Genomic DNA, 17,049 nt, shown 5'->3' with positions numbered 1-17,049 from the left:
CTGGAGAAACGTTTACATGCTGCGTAGGTTTAAAATTAATTATTTTTACAATCATTTACGATCATGACATTAATCCGTAGTATGCAATTTCATGAATGCAATTTTTTATATTTTGGATTGTTATTTTGCTCTTGAATGTAGAAGAATGTTATTCGCTAATATTAAATTAAATATTAGTTGTATTACACTTGTTTATTTTCGACGGGATAATCCGTAACAAATAGTGATACGTTGTGGATGCATGTTCTCTTAACTACAAATGCGCCCATTTTGTGGATTAAAAAATCAATTAAGGTGAAAATGTCCTGCATCGCTTTGGATGATTTTCCACAAATGTGTAGTTAAATATATCCACACGACTGAAGTTTGTATTAACATTCGCTCCATCCGCAGTTTCATTAGATTGTGATCTAGTTTTGATACGTTTTGTTAGTTGAGAAATTGCCTTTATGTAATTTTCAATGAATATGTTTAGAATACTTCTCACAGCAAACTCCTCTTCCCGTGCTATTTTATTTCAATGAATGATCGGTAGTTTTATTATTATGATTCAAGGACTCAGAGTTATTTCATGGGGGACCGTAACGGTTATAAGTGATATCAAAAAAGTTATCTTATAACAGTTATACATTCCAGTTCCAATTAATTTTAGACGAATATAGCCTTGATACTAATTCAGATTCTAATTTAGAAAAATCAAATGGAGTACGAAAAGTTTCAGCTAAAGAAATTCTAAATCAAACTAAAGCTAAACTCAATATAATAAATAAAAATCAACTAAATATTTGATAATTTATAGAAAAATAAAAGTAAATGCATGATTTTAAGGGTTAAAAATAAAAATCCATCTAAAACAGTTACTTTTCAACGTAAAAATAAAAGTTCGTATGAAGCTCTTAAAAAATGAGTTTAAAATAACCGCCATAAAAAAAAACTCATTTGAGGTCTTTTAGTTTATCCGTCATAAAATAAAAGTTATTTGAAGAGTTTTATTTTTTCTGTCAGAAAATAATACTCATTTTATGTAAATTAACACCTAAAGCTTGCCGCTGGTCAGATCATTACAATTTGTAAAGCCCCTTGCATTGCAATTGAATAATTTTTCATTAAAATAATATCAAGTGGGATTTTAATTTGTTATTGTTTGATTCCTATTATGAAATTGTTGTTGTTTTTCTTTCTCTTAATTAAATTACTACATTATTCATACTCAATAAAGAAAGATACTCAAAAAAACAGAAAATAAACGAAAAGAGTTTTATTTTTTGACGGGAAAAATAAAACTCCTCAAATGACTTTTATTTTATGACGAAAAAAATTAAAGTCCTCAAATGAGTTTTTTTCTGACGGAAAATATAAAAGTCCTCAGTTTTCGAGTTTTTTTTTTAAGACGGCTATTTAAAACTCCTTTTTTAAGTGTTTTATGCGAACTTTTATTTTTTTTTACTCGGCTAGTTTTTGAAATATACTTGTGTATGCTATTTACATATCTCCTATAATTTCCAAGTTATAGGCATTTTTAAAAATACATAATTTCTTTGTTAGTTAGAAAACTAAATAAAGAGTAACATACAAAAGATTTCAGAGTAATGTCGATTATGGATCCATAAATAAACGATTTTCAATTTAAATACTCAAAAAATAGTAGATTTTCACTTTCTTTAAGAACATATAACAATTTTATATTTTTCTGATATATTTTTTCGAATATGTCGCCCCTACGCCCTGGGCCACATGTTCTCAAATCCCAAAGCTGGGATAAAAACGGAAAGCAGCTTTAGAAACTTTGATGTGTTCCCTATTTATCCCCAAAGTATGTTCCCAGCCCAGAAGAAAATCTGGACAAAATTGTAAAAAAATGGAATTTTTGCTCCAATTTTTTGGAATTACTGGATTCCCTTTGACCTTTTGACAAGTTTTTTAACACTCTGTTATTTAGAATCACAAATTTAAAAAGCATTGAAAATTTTATTGAGTTTGCTTAATAAATAAAGATTTTATTACTTATTTATTGAATTCCCAAAACTAAAATTTGTATCAAAATTTTAATAGGCTTGCCAGATTTATTTCCAAAAATTTTGATTCTGACCCGCTGTGGATCGGTAAATACTTAGATAGGTTCATTATTATGATTCAAGGACTCCCAGTTATTTCATGGGGGAATGTTGCGACCATATATTATTAAAATCATAGGTATTATGATTCAAGGGTTCCCAGTTATCTCTTGGAGGAATAATTGTATCAACCTCCACAGTTTTCGTGTTCTTTATGTGAAATTTGCATAGGAAAGATAAGTGTCAGAATCATTTAATATTAAGTACTTTGACATAAAGATGCATCTGATCGATTTCAAGTATTATCCTGTTCAGACCGTGGGTGTAAATAATCTTTGCACTAGGGCTATAACCAAATGTTTCGCATAGTACCACGAGGCGGGCAATACAAACTAAATTTATCCTCCAGATTTTAGAATTTTTTTGAACACTTTTCTTGAAGACGTTTTGAATTGTAAATATTCAGTTATATTTAAACTATTGGTAATTTTTTAAATTGATTAATTACTTAAGTGAACTTTTGAAGAGGTAATTTTCTAAAATTGTATGGCTATTGAACCTAATTAACTTCAAATATTCGGATCTTAAGAGGTTATACCCATTGCTTCGGAAGATGTAAACATTTGAGATCCTTTAATATTCCACTATTTTATTCACCAGTTCCCGATGTATGTATATTAGGGTGGCCCTTAATAAACGAAAGTTGGATTTTGGCCATTCTCACCCTCCAGTTTGGTGAACATTAGCAAAAAAATCATCCTGAAAAAATTTTAGGTAAATCGGTTGGGGTTAAGACGTGCCGCAAGCCCTCTGAAGTTTTGAGATGCATTTACAAGGGGAAAAAATGCATTTTTTTCAGTTTTTGTAAAAATTTTGCCAATAAAAAATTACTTTTGTAATTTAATTTAAAAGAATCGAAATGTGTACGTAATTGTCGTTCTAATGAGACATAAAAAACAGAAATCGGTCAAAAAATGTTAAAGTTATTAAAAATTCGCCAGGCCATTAACGTGTCTCAGGCCACTAGAACATGAAATGTAGGAACAAAATTAACATATTTTGAGAAATATTAAAATAAAAGCTCATTTTTACTTAAAATATGTCCATATTTACTTGTATATGAGTTTTTGTCTTCGTAGGATACCGTTAACCTATTCTTAGGTATGAACAAAAAAATTTAATTTTTTTAACGGCAGTTTCAAAACTCCATTTTCAAATTTTTAAAAATTTTGTTAAACAAATTTCAGAATTTTTTGATCATCTCATTGGGATTTATTAAGAGTATAATAGGGAATAAAAATGTGAAAAAATTATGAAAATATCTCTTATAGTTTTTCCGTACCTGCGATTTAAATTTTGAAATTTTCGAGAAAAACCAATTATTTGGCAATTTTTAGGCCAATGAGCTCTATTTCCTTACTCTTATGAATTTTAAGTAAAACCTATTCAGAATATTATAGTCCAGATAATTCAAAATATACTCTGAAACTTCTACTAAAATCGGAAGACGTTAACCCTTAAATCGTGAAGGTCAAAGGTAAAATTTTTCAATATTTGGAATTTCTCTTGGAAAGATTTCGAAATGATCGAAATGTTGTATATTTTTGGGCCGATTTTGATGAAATTTAACAAAAATATAACATAAACTCTAGGGTTTATAATAACAGCACAAGAATGGAAATTAACGCTTAATGGCACTTGGGGTTAAAATGACACCAAACTTTTAAAATCATAATTTTTTATGGTTTTAGAAGTTTGGGGTCATTTTAACACCAAGTGCTATATAGGGTTAATTTTAATTTTTCTGCTGCTTTTGTAAATACTAGGCTTTGTGTTATATTTTTGTTAAATTTCATTAAAATCGGCCCAAAAATATACAACATTTCGAACATTTCAAAATCTTTCCAAGAGAAATTCCAAATATTGAAAAATTTGACCTTTGACCTTCACGATTTAAGGGTTAACGTTTTTTGATTTTAGTAAAAGTTTCAGAGTATATTTAGAATTATCTGGACTATAATATTCTAATTAAGTTTTGCTTAAAATTCATAAGAGTAAGAAAATAGAGCTCATTGGCCTAAAAATTGCCAAATAATTGGTTTTTCTCGAAAATTTCAAAATTTAAATCGCAGGTACGGAAAAACTATAAGAGATATTTTCATATTTTTTTCACGATTTAATTCCCTATTATACTCTTAATAAATCCCAATGAGATGATCAAAAAATTCTGAAATTTGTTTAACAAAATTTTTAAAAATTTGAAAATGGAGTTTTGAAACTGCCGTTAAAAAAATTAATTTTTTTTGTTCATACCTAAGAATAGGTTAACGGTATCCTACGAAGACAAAAACTCATATACAAGTAAATATGGACATATTTTAAGTAAAAATGAGCTTTTATTTTAATATTTCTCAAAATATGTTAATTTTGTTCCAACATTTCTTGTTCTAGTGGCCTGAGACACGTTAATGGCCTGGCGAATTTTTAATAACTTTAAAATTTTTTAACCGATTTCTGTTTTTTATGTCTCATTAGAACGACAATTACGTACACATTTCGATTCTTTTAAATTGAATTACAAAAGTAATTTTTTAATGGCAAAATTTTTACAAAAACTGAAAAAAATGAATTTGTTCCCCTTGTAAATGCATCTCAAAACTTCAGAGGGCTTGCGGCACGTCTTAACCCCAACCGATTTACCTAAAATTTTTTCAGGATGATTTTTTTACTAATGTTCACCAAACTGGGGGATGAGAATGGCCAAAATCCAACTTTCGTTTATTAAGGGCCACCCTAATGTATATACAAATAGATATGTCGGAGACCCAACATTTTCTAAGGCAGGATGAGTTAGAAATCTTTTCACCATATTAACAGATTATTAAGTTTACAATCAATCTAATGGGCAGTAATTTAAAATCCATTTCTGATAATAAATAAAAGTGTTTGTACGTGTTTTCTAAAAACATAACCTAAATTATTAATCTGCATTTAAAAACGAAAATCGAATAAATTGTTGGATACGATATTTCCGCTTTTAAGGTTTGCATTTTACGATTGACCATTATGTAAAAAAGAAACAATTTCAAAATTATGATTCAATTTTTTATCACATTTATTATGTTTAAAACAAAAACTAGTCAACAAAGAGGTCTACAAAATTAACAAATGCCCGATTTAAAAGTGTCTGACGGTGTACGCAGGAGCAGCGGCAACGAAGGGAGCAGTTCTGACAACGGGAGCAGCGACATATGGAGCGGCTCTTACGATTGGGGCGGGAGCAGCAACGACGGGGGCGGCTTTAACAATGGGAGCAGCGACTACGACGGGTTCACGGCGGACAACAGCGTTGAAACCGTTGATGGGATCGGCAGTGTAGGTGACAGTACGTTTAAGGCCATCAGCATCGATCAAGGTGTATTCACCGCGAACAACATCGCCATCGCGTTCCTCCACATGACCCTTGGAGTCACCAGAGAGGTTGTCTTGTACATTGTAACCGTATTGGTATTGAGGATGAGCATCGTATTCTTCAAGTTCGACGGTCTTGGCCAAAACGGGACCAGCTGGTACTACAACAGCGGCATTGGCGACAGCGAATAAAGCGAGGGCAATCACAAACTACACAAAGAAACACAATAAATAATATAATTTTATTAGTTTACATAGGTATTTATATTTGATTTATTTTAATTTTGATTAAATTTCATTTAAATTTTGTCACATTTTTCTTTAATTTAACTTTTTTAAATAAATATCATTTCTATAGTCCTTTTTGCTCCATTTGAGTGGTTTGTTTGCATTTGTTTTTTTTTAAGTTCAAATGATTTTTTTATTTTTCTTGTATTTTTTATTTAATTGTTTCTTTTAACCCACCTTGCAGGCCATTGTTTTTTATTTAAATTGATTTTTTGTTTAAGTTTAAACACTTAAATTGTTCTTTACACGTGGTGCACAAAACACTGAATGTCTTCCCTCTGCTAATGGGCCACAATTTATAGTTGATAATTTGTCATTGAGTCGTCTTCATTGAAATTCACTTTTGGTCATGTTTTGCTTTTTCGATAAAAATTCAAAATTAATATTCTGCACATGCACCCCAACAACTAATACCAACTTTGATATTTCACTTCATTTCGTCATAACTGTGTTCTTTAGGTTTGTTTGCTAATAATACTCGTACTGTTAATTTTTGTTTCTTTCAGTTTTTGGTTTTTTTGTTTTTACATAATTTGTTTAACCAAATTCAATAAAAGTTTTTAATATTTTCAACCAAGCGATTTTATAATGCAAATTATGGTATAGAATTAAAACGTGCTTCACATTTTCAGTTTAGGAAATATTTTTTAACTGTGCAGTTCGAGTGATAATACCAACAATTTTAAAATAATAGAAATATTTAACTCATTTTTAGTGTAGCAGAAATACTTTTTAAATAAATTTAGCTAAATAAACAAAATATGAGATATTAAGTTAAATTGTCAAGGAAGTTGTTTACTTTAATTCTGGGTTTGCCGACTAAACCGTAGTGTTTGCTTAACGGAACAGGTCGATATATTCTGCTATGTATAAAGTAAAGTCGTAAATCAGTTCTCAGTTAAAGAACAACGACAACAACGAACAACACTAAAGGAGCATTTAACCAGAAAACCTTGACAAAAAGCCAAAAAATAATTTTAAGAAATATAAAAAAAAATAATTATGCAGCTCGATAGACAAAAAAATTCTGCATCATATTTGCATTTTCAAAAAAGTAAAAGGTGAAACTAGTTTTTAATAAAATATTGTATATACCACAATAAAATTTTAAATCGCTATATTCAAGAACAAGAAGAAAGTTTGCGCAATTATTTTTGGCGATTTGTTTAATATTTCACCGTTTTAAATTTTTGCTAAAAATACACGTTTTCTTAAGGAATCCTTATGTGGGGCTAGGTTCAATAACTCGTTCATGTCCAATTTCTTAAGGGGCCTTATATGGGTCATATGGGCAATTATGTACCGATCATAATAACATTTGGAAAATGATTAAGATTTTTATAAAGCACCATACTAAAGTTTTAAAGTTAATTGTGAACATTAAGGTGAATTTCTAAGAGGGACTTTAGTAGGGACTAGGACCAAATGTGGTCCGATTTTCACTAAATTTTTCAGCATTATTCCTGTGCTAAATTTTATAATAATTTTTCCATAACTAACACTTTTATGAGTATATAAGTGCAATTCCGAGGAGAATTTGAATTGTTTGAAAGTTGAAGTGTTTTTCATAATTTTAGCGAATTTTGCTTTAGCACATAAAATCTAGGTATAAGATTGATGAAGAAAGAGAATTCTAATATAACTTATTTGCATGAACAAACATTTGCCGTTTTCATAAAAAGCCAAGAATATTTTGATAGATATCCCACTCGCATCCCACTAAGCGACTAAAAACGTCTTCAAGGAAAAGACCTAAAGCTTTCTTTTGAGGAAAAAAGGGCCCATTTTGAAAAAAATTTCAACAAAGTTTTTGATTTTGCAAAAAAAGTCAAAAATAGCTTGTTTTGAGTTACAAAACATTTATTTTGATAGATATCGAACTCGCATCCCACTAAGCGACCAAATAGGTCTTCTGGGAAAATATCTGCGCTCTTTTTTTTTTAAAAAAAGTCGAAAAAGTTTTTGATTTCGGTAAAAAATATTAATCTTTTTTTTTCGAAAGAGTGATGAAATAGCTATCTAAACTATTTGCGACACATTTTGCTAAGAACAATAGTTACATGGATGAGAAAAAACAAATGTTTGGCCAAAATAAAAAATTTTGCCAAAAAAAAAGTTGAAGTGTTTTTCGTAATTTTAGCGAATTCTGCATAATAAAGCACACAAAATTTTATTCCTAAAAGAAAGATGAATGAAAGAGAATTCTAATATAACTTATTTGCATGAACAAACATTTGCCGTTTTCATAAAAAGCCGAGAACATTTTGTCACTCACGTTACGTGATGCTCGTTACAAATTATCCAGATTATTGAAAATTATCTCCTTTTCCGTCAGAAGTTGTGAAAAATTCCATTCAAAGTGAAATTACTCAAAATTAATTTGTATTTAAATTGAATGGTCAAAAAAAAAAATAGCTGTCAGTCGAACAATCTTGTTAACAATGATAAAACCACATTAACAAATTTATTTTTTTTGTATAATTAAGATATCTGAGCTAGTGCTGGTCCCAAAAACCTTGATAATTCTGTTGAAATGCGGGACAGTGGGGTATATCGGAAGAAAACTTGTTATAAATAGGTCTATTCAACTGGTTTTTTCGAGTTGATTTACGTATGTTCAGCTTCCTATCGCTAAAAAGGTCCAGTGCGTAACCACACATATATGGTCACCTCTGGTCTCAATTTTTTTTTAAAAAATCGCCAAAATTTATGATCCGTATGAGCTGAAATTTTAAATATAAATAGGCCTTGAGTAGATCAGGTTTATTTATTAATTTTTAAATATCAGCTATATTGGCAATAAAATTCTAAATAAAATAAAAATAACTTGCTAACAGTAATCGCGTCCCTATAAAGCGGACATAGCACCCGCTAGTAGAGTCGAAGGGACCCCGTTTTGATGAGACTACACCACTCGTCAGATGTAATGTCGTTTACATCGCAATGTAACTAAAATGTGCTAGCTAGACCCAACATGTAGCTGTGAGATATCTCAGTAGGTCATTGAGTTTAGACTCGGATACCTCACCAAGGTTGGTCAATGTATAGTTGCCCATGAATTTATGTCTCTTGACGCTCAGGGCTGGGTATTCGCAGAGAAGGTGGAAAATCGTTTCCTCTTTTTCCCTATCCTTACAACTACGACAATGGTCGTTAAAAGGGAGTCCCAGGCGATTTGCGTGCTTGCCTAACGCCCAGTGTCCCGTTAATACTGCCAGCAACCTTTATATATCCCTTCTATTCCGGGTTATAAGTTGCAGAGTACGTTTTTCGTTAAAAGATGGCCACATCAACTTGGCTACCTTATATATGTCTAAATTACGCCATCTATACTCAGCCTTTGTAAGAAAATGTCTGAAGATGATACCTTTTTCCCATTTTCTACCAAACATCTTACGACAGGTATAATAGGCCACCGTAGCCTTTTTTTACCCTATGTTGAGTATTTAGCTTCCATGACAATCATAGTAGTCACTTTTCTAAAAAAAAATCAGTTTTTGGAACACATTTTCCCGTTGTGTTTGCGAGAATCCCGCAATTCCCAAAAAGTGTTGAAAAATCCCAAACATGGGATTTTTTAATTTTTTGGCTATAATATCCATACCAGGGCACTGTGGTTCCAATTCAAAATCTAGGTGGACAAAATTATGAAAATCGGTATCTTCAGAATTTGGAAAAACTAAGTTTTTTCGGAAGCTAACAATCTGCTCTTCTCCACTACAAATGGGTTTTTCAATTGGACATTTCGTTTTCTCGACAGAAGCGCCAGAAGTTCAACAAATTTTGAATCATATTTTCGTTAATTTTTTTTAATATTTTACTGCTTTACTAAATTAGATATATGTCAATTGTTTTACCATATAGAAATTCATACTTCAAAACATAAATAAACATTGATATAGGCTTTTATTAAGTGTATATCCTATATTTTCGTCTCCATTTTCCTGTTATAGTCCTTTCAACTTAATATACTGATTTTTTTCTCTAAGAAGATTAATGACTATATACATCATTTAAAGAAACTTCTGGGGAATGTCTTTGTAAAAAATTGTAGCCGCCAGCACCCGCCGAAATGATTTTTTTTTTTAATTTTTACGGAATGGAATTTTTAGAAATATTTCTTTATTTATTATTGATTTTTATATATCTAGACTCTACTGTAACTTGAAATGTAGTAAATAAATTCAGAAACACATGAAAACGTATTTTTTTTAATTTTTTATTAATGATTTTTATATGTATACTGTAACTTGAAAAAAAGTTTATATTGATCTTTTAAACATTTTTTTTGGAATCGGAGATACCAATTCTATATAAAAAGGGCGCCAAATAATTTTGTCCACCTAGATTATGATTTGGAACTACAGTGCAGTGCCGGGGTTATCGGAACCCTTACAAAATAATTAAGAACATATTTGGCCATCTAAAAAGGGTTACTATATTTTGATATCGAGTATCCGATTTGAGAATTTTACATAAAAATTAGGCGTTATTTGGATGAACCTCGTCCCGTCGGTATCAACAATTTTGAAATTTATTTTCATTTAAAATATTTAGTGTAAGTTAGCTTTTCGAAAAGTGTAAATTCCTAATACATCTTCCTAGAAATTTTTTAGATAACTTAAAAAGAAAAAAAGTACTTTTTTCCCAAAAACTAGCGAAAATCGCCCTTTTTAACATTTTTAAATTCAAATGCATATGACTTTGGAGTCAGTCACGATTTTTTTTGGTTTGCAATATACATTAGTTTTTAGTACAATAAAATAAAAATGGAGAAAATCGGAAAATATTTGGAGCAGCTGTTATCAAAAAACTGGAGTAGGGTGGGTAAAAATGTTGAAAATTTAATTTTCAAATGCGAATAGTATCTCCTAAGTTATAAGAGATAATTGATAGCTACGAGGAGGTATTTTGTAGTGCTCGACAAGGAGATTCTATATATGTAATGGTTTTGAAATCGGAACACAGCCGAAGAAATAGGATCGTTTTAAAAATTGAACATACTCGAAGTGTCCTACTTTGGGGAACCCTGACCGCACCCCTGGTGGGCCCATGCGGTCAAAGGGTTTAGACGTTACAGATTTATTTCCCTCTTTTTTTTCTCATACCACTGTGCATCGTCCATATGTAATGTGCAATTTTGCACAACCGACACTGCGGTTTTTAAATTCTTTAATTTAATTGGAAATTCTACTGTGGAACATTTTATAGAAATAGAAAATTTGCATATATAAAATTGTTGCCCATAATTCTCTTATCTTTGGAATTGGATAGCCATTATCCAAAAGTGTGATTCCTGTCACTGATTGTAGTTATTGAGCTTTACAAAAAATACAGATTTTTTTCAAATAATTTTAATAAATTTATTTAACTATAAATTAAAAAACAATCATATCTATCTAGTTAATGATCAGTCACGGTATGAGTTATCAATAATGGCATTTAATGATGGGCAACGTAGTGGGCTGGCGCAGAGTAGGTGGTGTAAGATGGAGCAGCATAGTGAGCTACGGGGGCAACAGTCTTGACTACTGCTGGGGCAGCGGCGTAATGGGCAACGGGAGCAGCAGCGTAATGGGCAACGGGAGCAGCAGCATAATGGGCAACTGGAGCAACAGTTTTCACAATAGTGGGGGCAACTACAGCTTTGACAAGGGGTTCACGGTTCACAACAGCGTTGAAGCCATTGATGGGATCGGCAGTATATTGAACGGTACGTCTGTAGCCATCAGCATCAATCAAAGAGTATTCACCACGGACAACATCACCATCACGTTCTTCAACTTGGCTCTTGGAGTCACCAGAAATGTTGTCTTGTACATTGTATCCATATTTGTATTGAGGATGGGGATCGTATTCGTTGTCGGCTTTAGCCAAAACAGGTTGAGCAGCATAGTGGGCTACTGGAGCAACAGTCTTGACGACAGCAGCAGGGCCAGCATGGTAGACTTGAGCAGCTGGAAGGAAGCCGGCATTGGCGACAGCGAGCAAAGCAAAAACAGCGACAAACTAAAATAATAATAAACAAATGTAAAATGAAAAGTGTGATAATATAAATAGAGTTACATAGTTGCATGTACATATAACAATTGTTATATCTACATGTAAGCTTTAGTGGTGCTGTAAGTAAAGTATTCGTACCTTGAATGCCATTTTGATTAGTTATAAAAGTGACCGTTAAGTGAATTAAGTTACGTTATTCGTATGTTACTTGCTTAAAGAGCAAATTATGTTTGTTGTCTGAAATTGATTTTGTCGTAGTTTTTATAGTTACAGTTTTTTTATTTCCCTTCTGTTTTGAAATTTAATTCAAATCAAAATCTTTAAAGTGTGATATTAACCAAAGAAATAAAAAAGCAACAAAAAGAGATTTAAACGTGAGCTACTGAACTGGTTTTAAGACTTATTTAACTGTTTAAACAATTGTTTTTATTTTGTTTTATTTCCATTGTTGTTGACCACTGTTTGTGTGTCTGTCTTTTTTTCTCGAAATCGAACTGAGCCTTTTTGCGTCATTTAGTGTAATTGTCATATAGGTTCTGCAGAAAAATGTACATACTTAGGTATATTGTTATAAATTGATTGTATAATAAGAAAAGTTTTGTTTAGGTGTCAATATAACAAGGGTATTCTATTATTCCGCAACTATATTAACTAAATATTTTACTTTAAATTCTGCCAGTATTTTATTAGAAAAATAACTAGATTTTGAGGACATTGACGCCCAAAGGTCAAAAATCTAGATTTTATTTACATTCTGTAGAAAACTCCTTATTTAACTGGCGAATAACGTTAATAGTTTATAGATCGGTCAGAATATAAATTTTCTAAAACTGTAAAAAAGTAGCTGGATAATATTTTCATTTAAGTGTCAATTAGTATTGATTGAAGATAATCTGTATTTTCTTTTCCAGCAGGGCTGTCTGTCCAGATTCGTATCAAAAGTCAGCTTATTCTAAAAATAATATCAGGTAATCCTATGAGCGAAAAATAAGCCGATCATGCTTAGCTAAACTTCGAACAGGGAACAGGGAAAGTTAGCTGATATGTATGTGAGTGAAGTTAGAGTGATGAATAGGGGATAATATTTAGGTACAAAAATGTGAGGAATCAACTATAGGTACTTTTTTGTTCATCAAATGCTACTTTTTGAATTATCTATAATAATGGACCTAGAAATATGAAATTAAGCATATATGGTCATAAGTGAATTGAAGGCGGTGACTTTATGGTACTGCTTTTTGGAACTTTTTTCTATTCTGATGGTATGAAATTAAGCGTATATGGTCCTAAGTGAGTGAAAACTCAAGCGGATATTTCATGGTACTTTTTCTTTGTTCTAATGGTACTTTTTTGAATTTTCTATAACAATGGACTTAAAAACATGAAATCAAGCATAATTTTAGGAAGAGGCTTTTTGGTACTTTTTTTATTTGAATGGTACTTTTTGAATTATCTATAATAATGGACGTAGGAACATGAATTTAAGCATATATGGTTCTGAGTGAGAAAGCAAGTTAGAGCTTTATGGTACTTTTTCTTTATTCTAATGGTACTTTTTTGAATGGACCTAGAAACATGATATTAAGCATATATGGTCCTAAGTGAGTAAGAATTCTAGGGACAGACTTTATGGTACTTTTTCTTTATTCGAATGGTACTTTTTGTAATTTCTTCATCAATGAACCTAGAAAAATGAATTAAAGCTTATATGGACCCAAGTGAGAGGAAATCCACAAGTTACTGCTTTTTGCTACTTTTTGAATTTTCTATAATAATGGACCAAGAAACATGAATGGACCAATAATAATGGACCAAGAAACATACAGTTAACCTATTCGCAGGTACAACCAAAAAAAATATTTTTTTAACGGCAGTTTCAAAACTCCAATTTCAAATTTTTAAAAATTTTGTTAAAAAAATTTCAGAATTTTTTGATCGTCACATGGGGATTTATTGATAACATAATAAGGATCAAAAATAAGAAAAAAGTATGAAAATACCTCATATAGTTTTTCCGTACCTGCGATTAAATTTTGAGATTTTCGAGAAAAACTATGTTCCTTAATTTTATGTTCTAATTCCCTGAGACACGTTAATGGCCTGGGGAATTTTTAATAACTTTAACATTTTTTAACCAATTTTGTCTTTTAACATATCAAACAATTTGATTCTAAGGGACACTCTAATGTACATATGTATTTGTGTTTTTTCCTATTGATAAATATGTTTACAAAATAAGTGAAATTATTTAAGTTATTCTTGTTAACAGAACGAATGATTGACTAGGATGATATATTTTTACAAATATTACAATAATTATTCTGTTTAAATCATCCACTCAAAAATGTTTAACAAAAACAAGATATAAATTATTTAATAAAGATTAAAAGCTAAATAAATCATCAATGTCAAATACGTACATTTAATGCACAATTAAACAAAAAAAAAAAATAAAACGTTATCAAAGAAAAAAGCATTTTATCAACAAACCAAGTTGCTCTTTAATATTGAGCGTAGCTATACCAACAACTGTAGCGGTTTTTATTGCAGATGTATATGTATCTCGCTCACTGCGACAAGACCTCCGTTTGACCCGAGAAAACTTGATGAAATAAAAGCAACAGACGTTTGCAGAAAAATTATCAAACTTTGCTTTCAATTCATACAAGCAAGACACGCTTGAGTATTTGTTTTAAGTACTTTGTGATCAGTCACTTCATTCATTAAACTTCATTAAAATGGCTTTCAAAGTAAGATACACTTAATTACTATTAAATAGGAGTTTAAACCTAATTGAAATCTAATTTTTTTGTTACAGTTTGTTGCTGTTTTTGCTTTATTAGCCGTGGCCAATGCTGGTCTTCTCCCAGCTGCCCATGTCTACCATTCCGCTCCAGCTGCTCATGTTTATCATGCAGCTCCAACTGCTGTAGTCAAGACTGTTACTCCTGTTTTGGCCAAAGCTGATGATGAATTCGATCCTCATCCCCAATACAAATACGGTTATAATGTTCAAGATGCTGTTTCTGGCGACTCTAAGAGCCAAGTAGAAGAACGTGATGGTGATGTTGTTCGCGGTGAATACTCTTTAATCGATGCTGATGGCTTCAAGCGTACCGTCCAATACACAGCTGATGATCACAACGGTTTCAATGCTGTTGTACACCGTGAACCTCTTGTAAAGACCGTTGCTCCAGTGGCTCATTATGCTGCTCCTGCTGCTGTTGTTAAAACTATAGCTCCAGTAGCTCACTATTCTGCCCCAGCCGTTGTCAGCCATGTAGCTCCTGTAGCTCACTATGCCTCCCCTGCTGTTGTTAAAACCGTAGCACCCGTTGCTCACTATGCTGCTCCAGCAGTTGTTAAAACTCCTGCTTACACCACCTACACTGTGCCTACTCATCACTAATTTGGATGTAATTTTTAAGAAATTATTCATGACTGATGATGCTTTTTAATTTTGTTTTAGTATTATTTTTAAATGAAGAAATAAATATGTATAAAAAATATATTTTACAATCGGACAATGGTTAAAGGAGATCAGGTGTTTTCAAGTTGATTTCGGATTTGTTGGCGGAATGTAGGGCAGTGGTTGGTCCCTCAAAGTTGGTCACCGGCTTTCACATTATTTTTAAAAATCTCCAAAAATCCATTTGTGATCTGCATGAGCCCAAATTTAAAATATAAACAGTCAAGTACTATTTTAAATTACTACAAAAAATAGGTTATCTCTTTCAGTTCAAGACATACATATTTAGATTTAATTAAAAAACAAATAAGAGTGTTATATTTGGCTGTGCCGAATCCTAGCCCCCACACTAATATGTCCTTCCGGAATACTGTTTGAGCAGTCATAAATCTGTTGATTATTACAGAAATTAATTGTAAGTACTCTGAAAGTATACTGAAAATCGGTAAACGTTTGCTCCTAGTCCCCATACAGGGTCCCCCTAAGAAAATGACTTGAACGTTCATAATTGTCTTATAATAACACTTTCCTTCTAGTGTGGAAAAGCGTTTTACAGTTTTATAATGTTGGGAAGAATTATGGATTATATTAAAAGGAATATTTTTTTCTGAAGATTACTTTACTGAATTGAATTTGGCAGCTATGGGCCAAATATAGTGAACAATTATAACAAGTTTGTGGCACTAGATGCAGTTTTTTTGGGGTTAGTTTGTTATACACTTTTTACTCTAGTCTGTAGTAGAGATGCTAATCGGGACTGATTTTTGAAAATCCCGGGGAACGGGATTTGGTAAAGAATCCCGATATCCCGACCCGGGGTGTCGGGATTTTGGGGAAATCTAAAATCCCGAAAATTATAAAAAAGAAACGTACATAATTATGTCTTTACAATTGAAAGTAAATTTTTTATTTAGCAATTAATTTTTATTAGACACTAAAAATCATAATATTGCATCTATGGTTTCGTCTGCCATTCTGGAACGAATTTTGTTTCCGACATATGCTGCTGCCGAAAAACATCTTTCATATTGGCAAAACTGTTTGCAAATACTTATAAATCTGCAAGTATTTTCCTTTTGTTCCTTCAGAAATAAAATGATCTATTTCATTTGCAAGTTGCAAATCTAAATTATAACTTGGTTTCGTTATTGTTATTTGAGCAATCGAAATATTTTCATTTTGTTCGAGCTCCTCATCTGAGATAAAATCAATTTCGTTTGAAGAGAATTTAAATTGAGTTTTGTTAGATAACTTACAAAAAAAATGTGAAGAATTGATTTTCCAGAGCCCCACTCTAGGAAAACCAAAAATATACCATTCCTTTATTAACTATGTTGTAGCAGGAGTTGAGCTAAACAACTTTCCTGAACATAACTTTGCGATATTCGGGCATGTAGAATGTCAAAATGCATAAAAAAGGCACACAAAAATGACAATTACCCCTATTTATTTATGAAAAACGGGATTTGGAAAATCCCGAAAATCCCGGGATTTAAAATTAAAAAATCCCGGGCTTCGGGCTTTAAGAAATCCCGAAAACCCCGGGATTTTCCCCGTTTGACAGCAAAACAAAATACCAATTGGTTTCCGAGATATAACCGTGAGAAAAATTGCATGTTCTTCGGAAAAATCAAGTTTTATCCCAAATATACTTGAGGCCATTAAATCAGGGAAGCATCTGAACTAGCAAAACCCAAATGAGGTATATGAACTTGAAATTTCATGACATTATATTTTTGTTTTGCAAATAAATTCAATTTTATTTTAAAACTAGATGACCCGACAGAAATTTTATTCATATACATAGGTTTGGGTTGTCAAAAA

The 17,049-nt window shown here is 31.4% G+C and overlaps 3 protein-coding genes across 3 annotated transcripts in view; 1 reads left to right on the top strand and 2 right to left on the bottom strand.

Moving 5' to 3' along the window:
• Window positions 1-11,950, bottom strand: part of LOC135951281 (cuticle protein-like) — a 39,479-nt gene extending 27,529 nt beyond the window's left edge. The window contains exons 1-2 of the mRNA XM_065500902.1: window positions 11,895-11,950; window positions 11,199-11,762 (exon numbers count right to left, since the gene is read on the bottom strand). Coding sequence (XP_065356974.1) covers window positions 11,199-11,762; window positions 11,895-11,906 — 576 coding nt within the window. The 5' untranslated portion in view covers window positions 11,907-11,950. The remainder of the gene's footprint in view (window positions 1-11,198; window positions 11,763-11,894) is intronic.
• Window positions 5,146-6,047, bottom strand: Ccp84Ae. The gene is made up of 2 exons (XM_065515069.1): window positions 5,931-6,047; window positions 5,146-5,675 (listed from the first exon to the last, which is right to left on the bottom strand). Exons 1-2 carry the CDS (start codon window positions 5,940-5,942, stop codon window positions 5,232-5,234), a joined length of 456 nt encoding a protein of 151 aa, XP_065371141.1. The 5' UTR covers window positions 5,943-6,047; the 3' UTR covers window positions 5,146-5,231.
• A 2,544-nt stretch (window positions 11,951-14,494) lies between the features above and the next one.
• LOC135949564 (larval cuticle protein A2B-like) lies at window positions 14,495-15,267 on the top strand. Its single transcript, XM_065499159.1, has 2 exons — window positions 14,495-14,506; window positions 14,575-15,267. Exons 1-2 carry the CDS (start codon window positions 14,495-14,497, stop codon window positions 15,163-15,165), a joined length of 603 nt encoding a protein of 200 aa, XP_065355231.1. The 3' UTR covers window positions 15,166-15,267.
• Window positions 15,268-17,049: the final 1,782 nt, after the last annotated feature.

This window comes from Calliphora vicina, chromosome 1 (assembly GCF_958450345.1).
Source record: "Calliphora vicina chromosome 1, idCalVici1.1, whole genome shotgun sequence".
NCBI classification, from domain to species: Eukaryota; Metazoa; Arthropoda; class Insecta; order Diptera; family Calliphoridae; genus Calliphora; species Calliphora vicina.
This window is presented reverse-complemented; position numbering and strand designations above follow the sequence as displayed.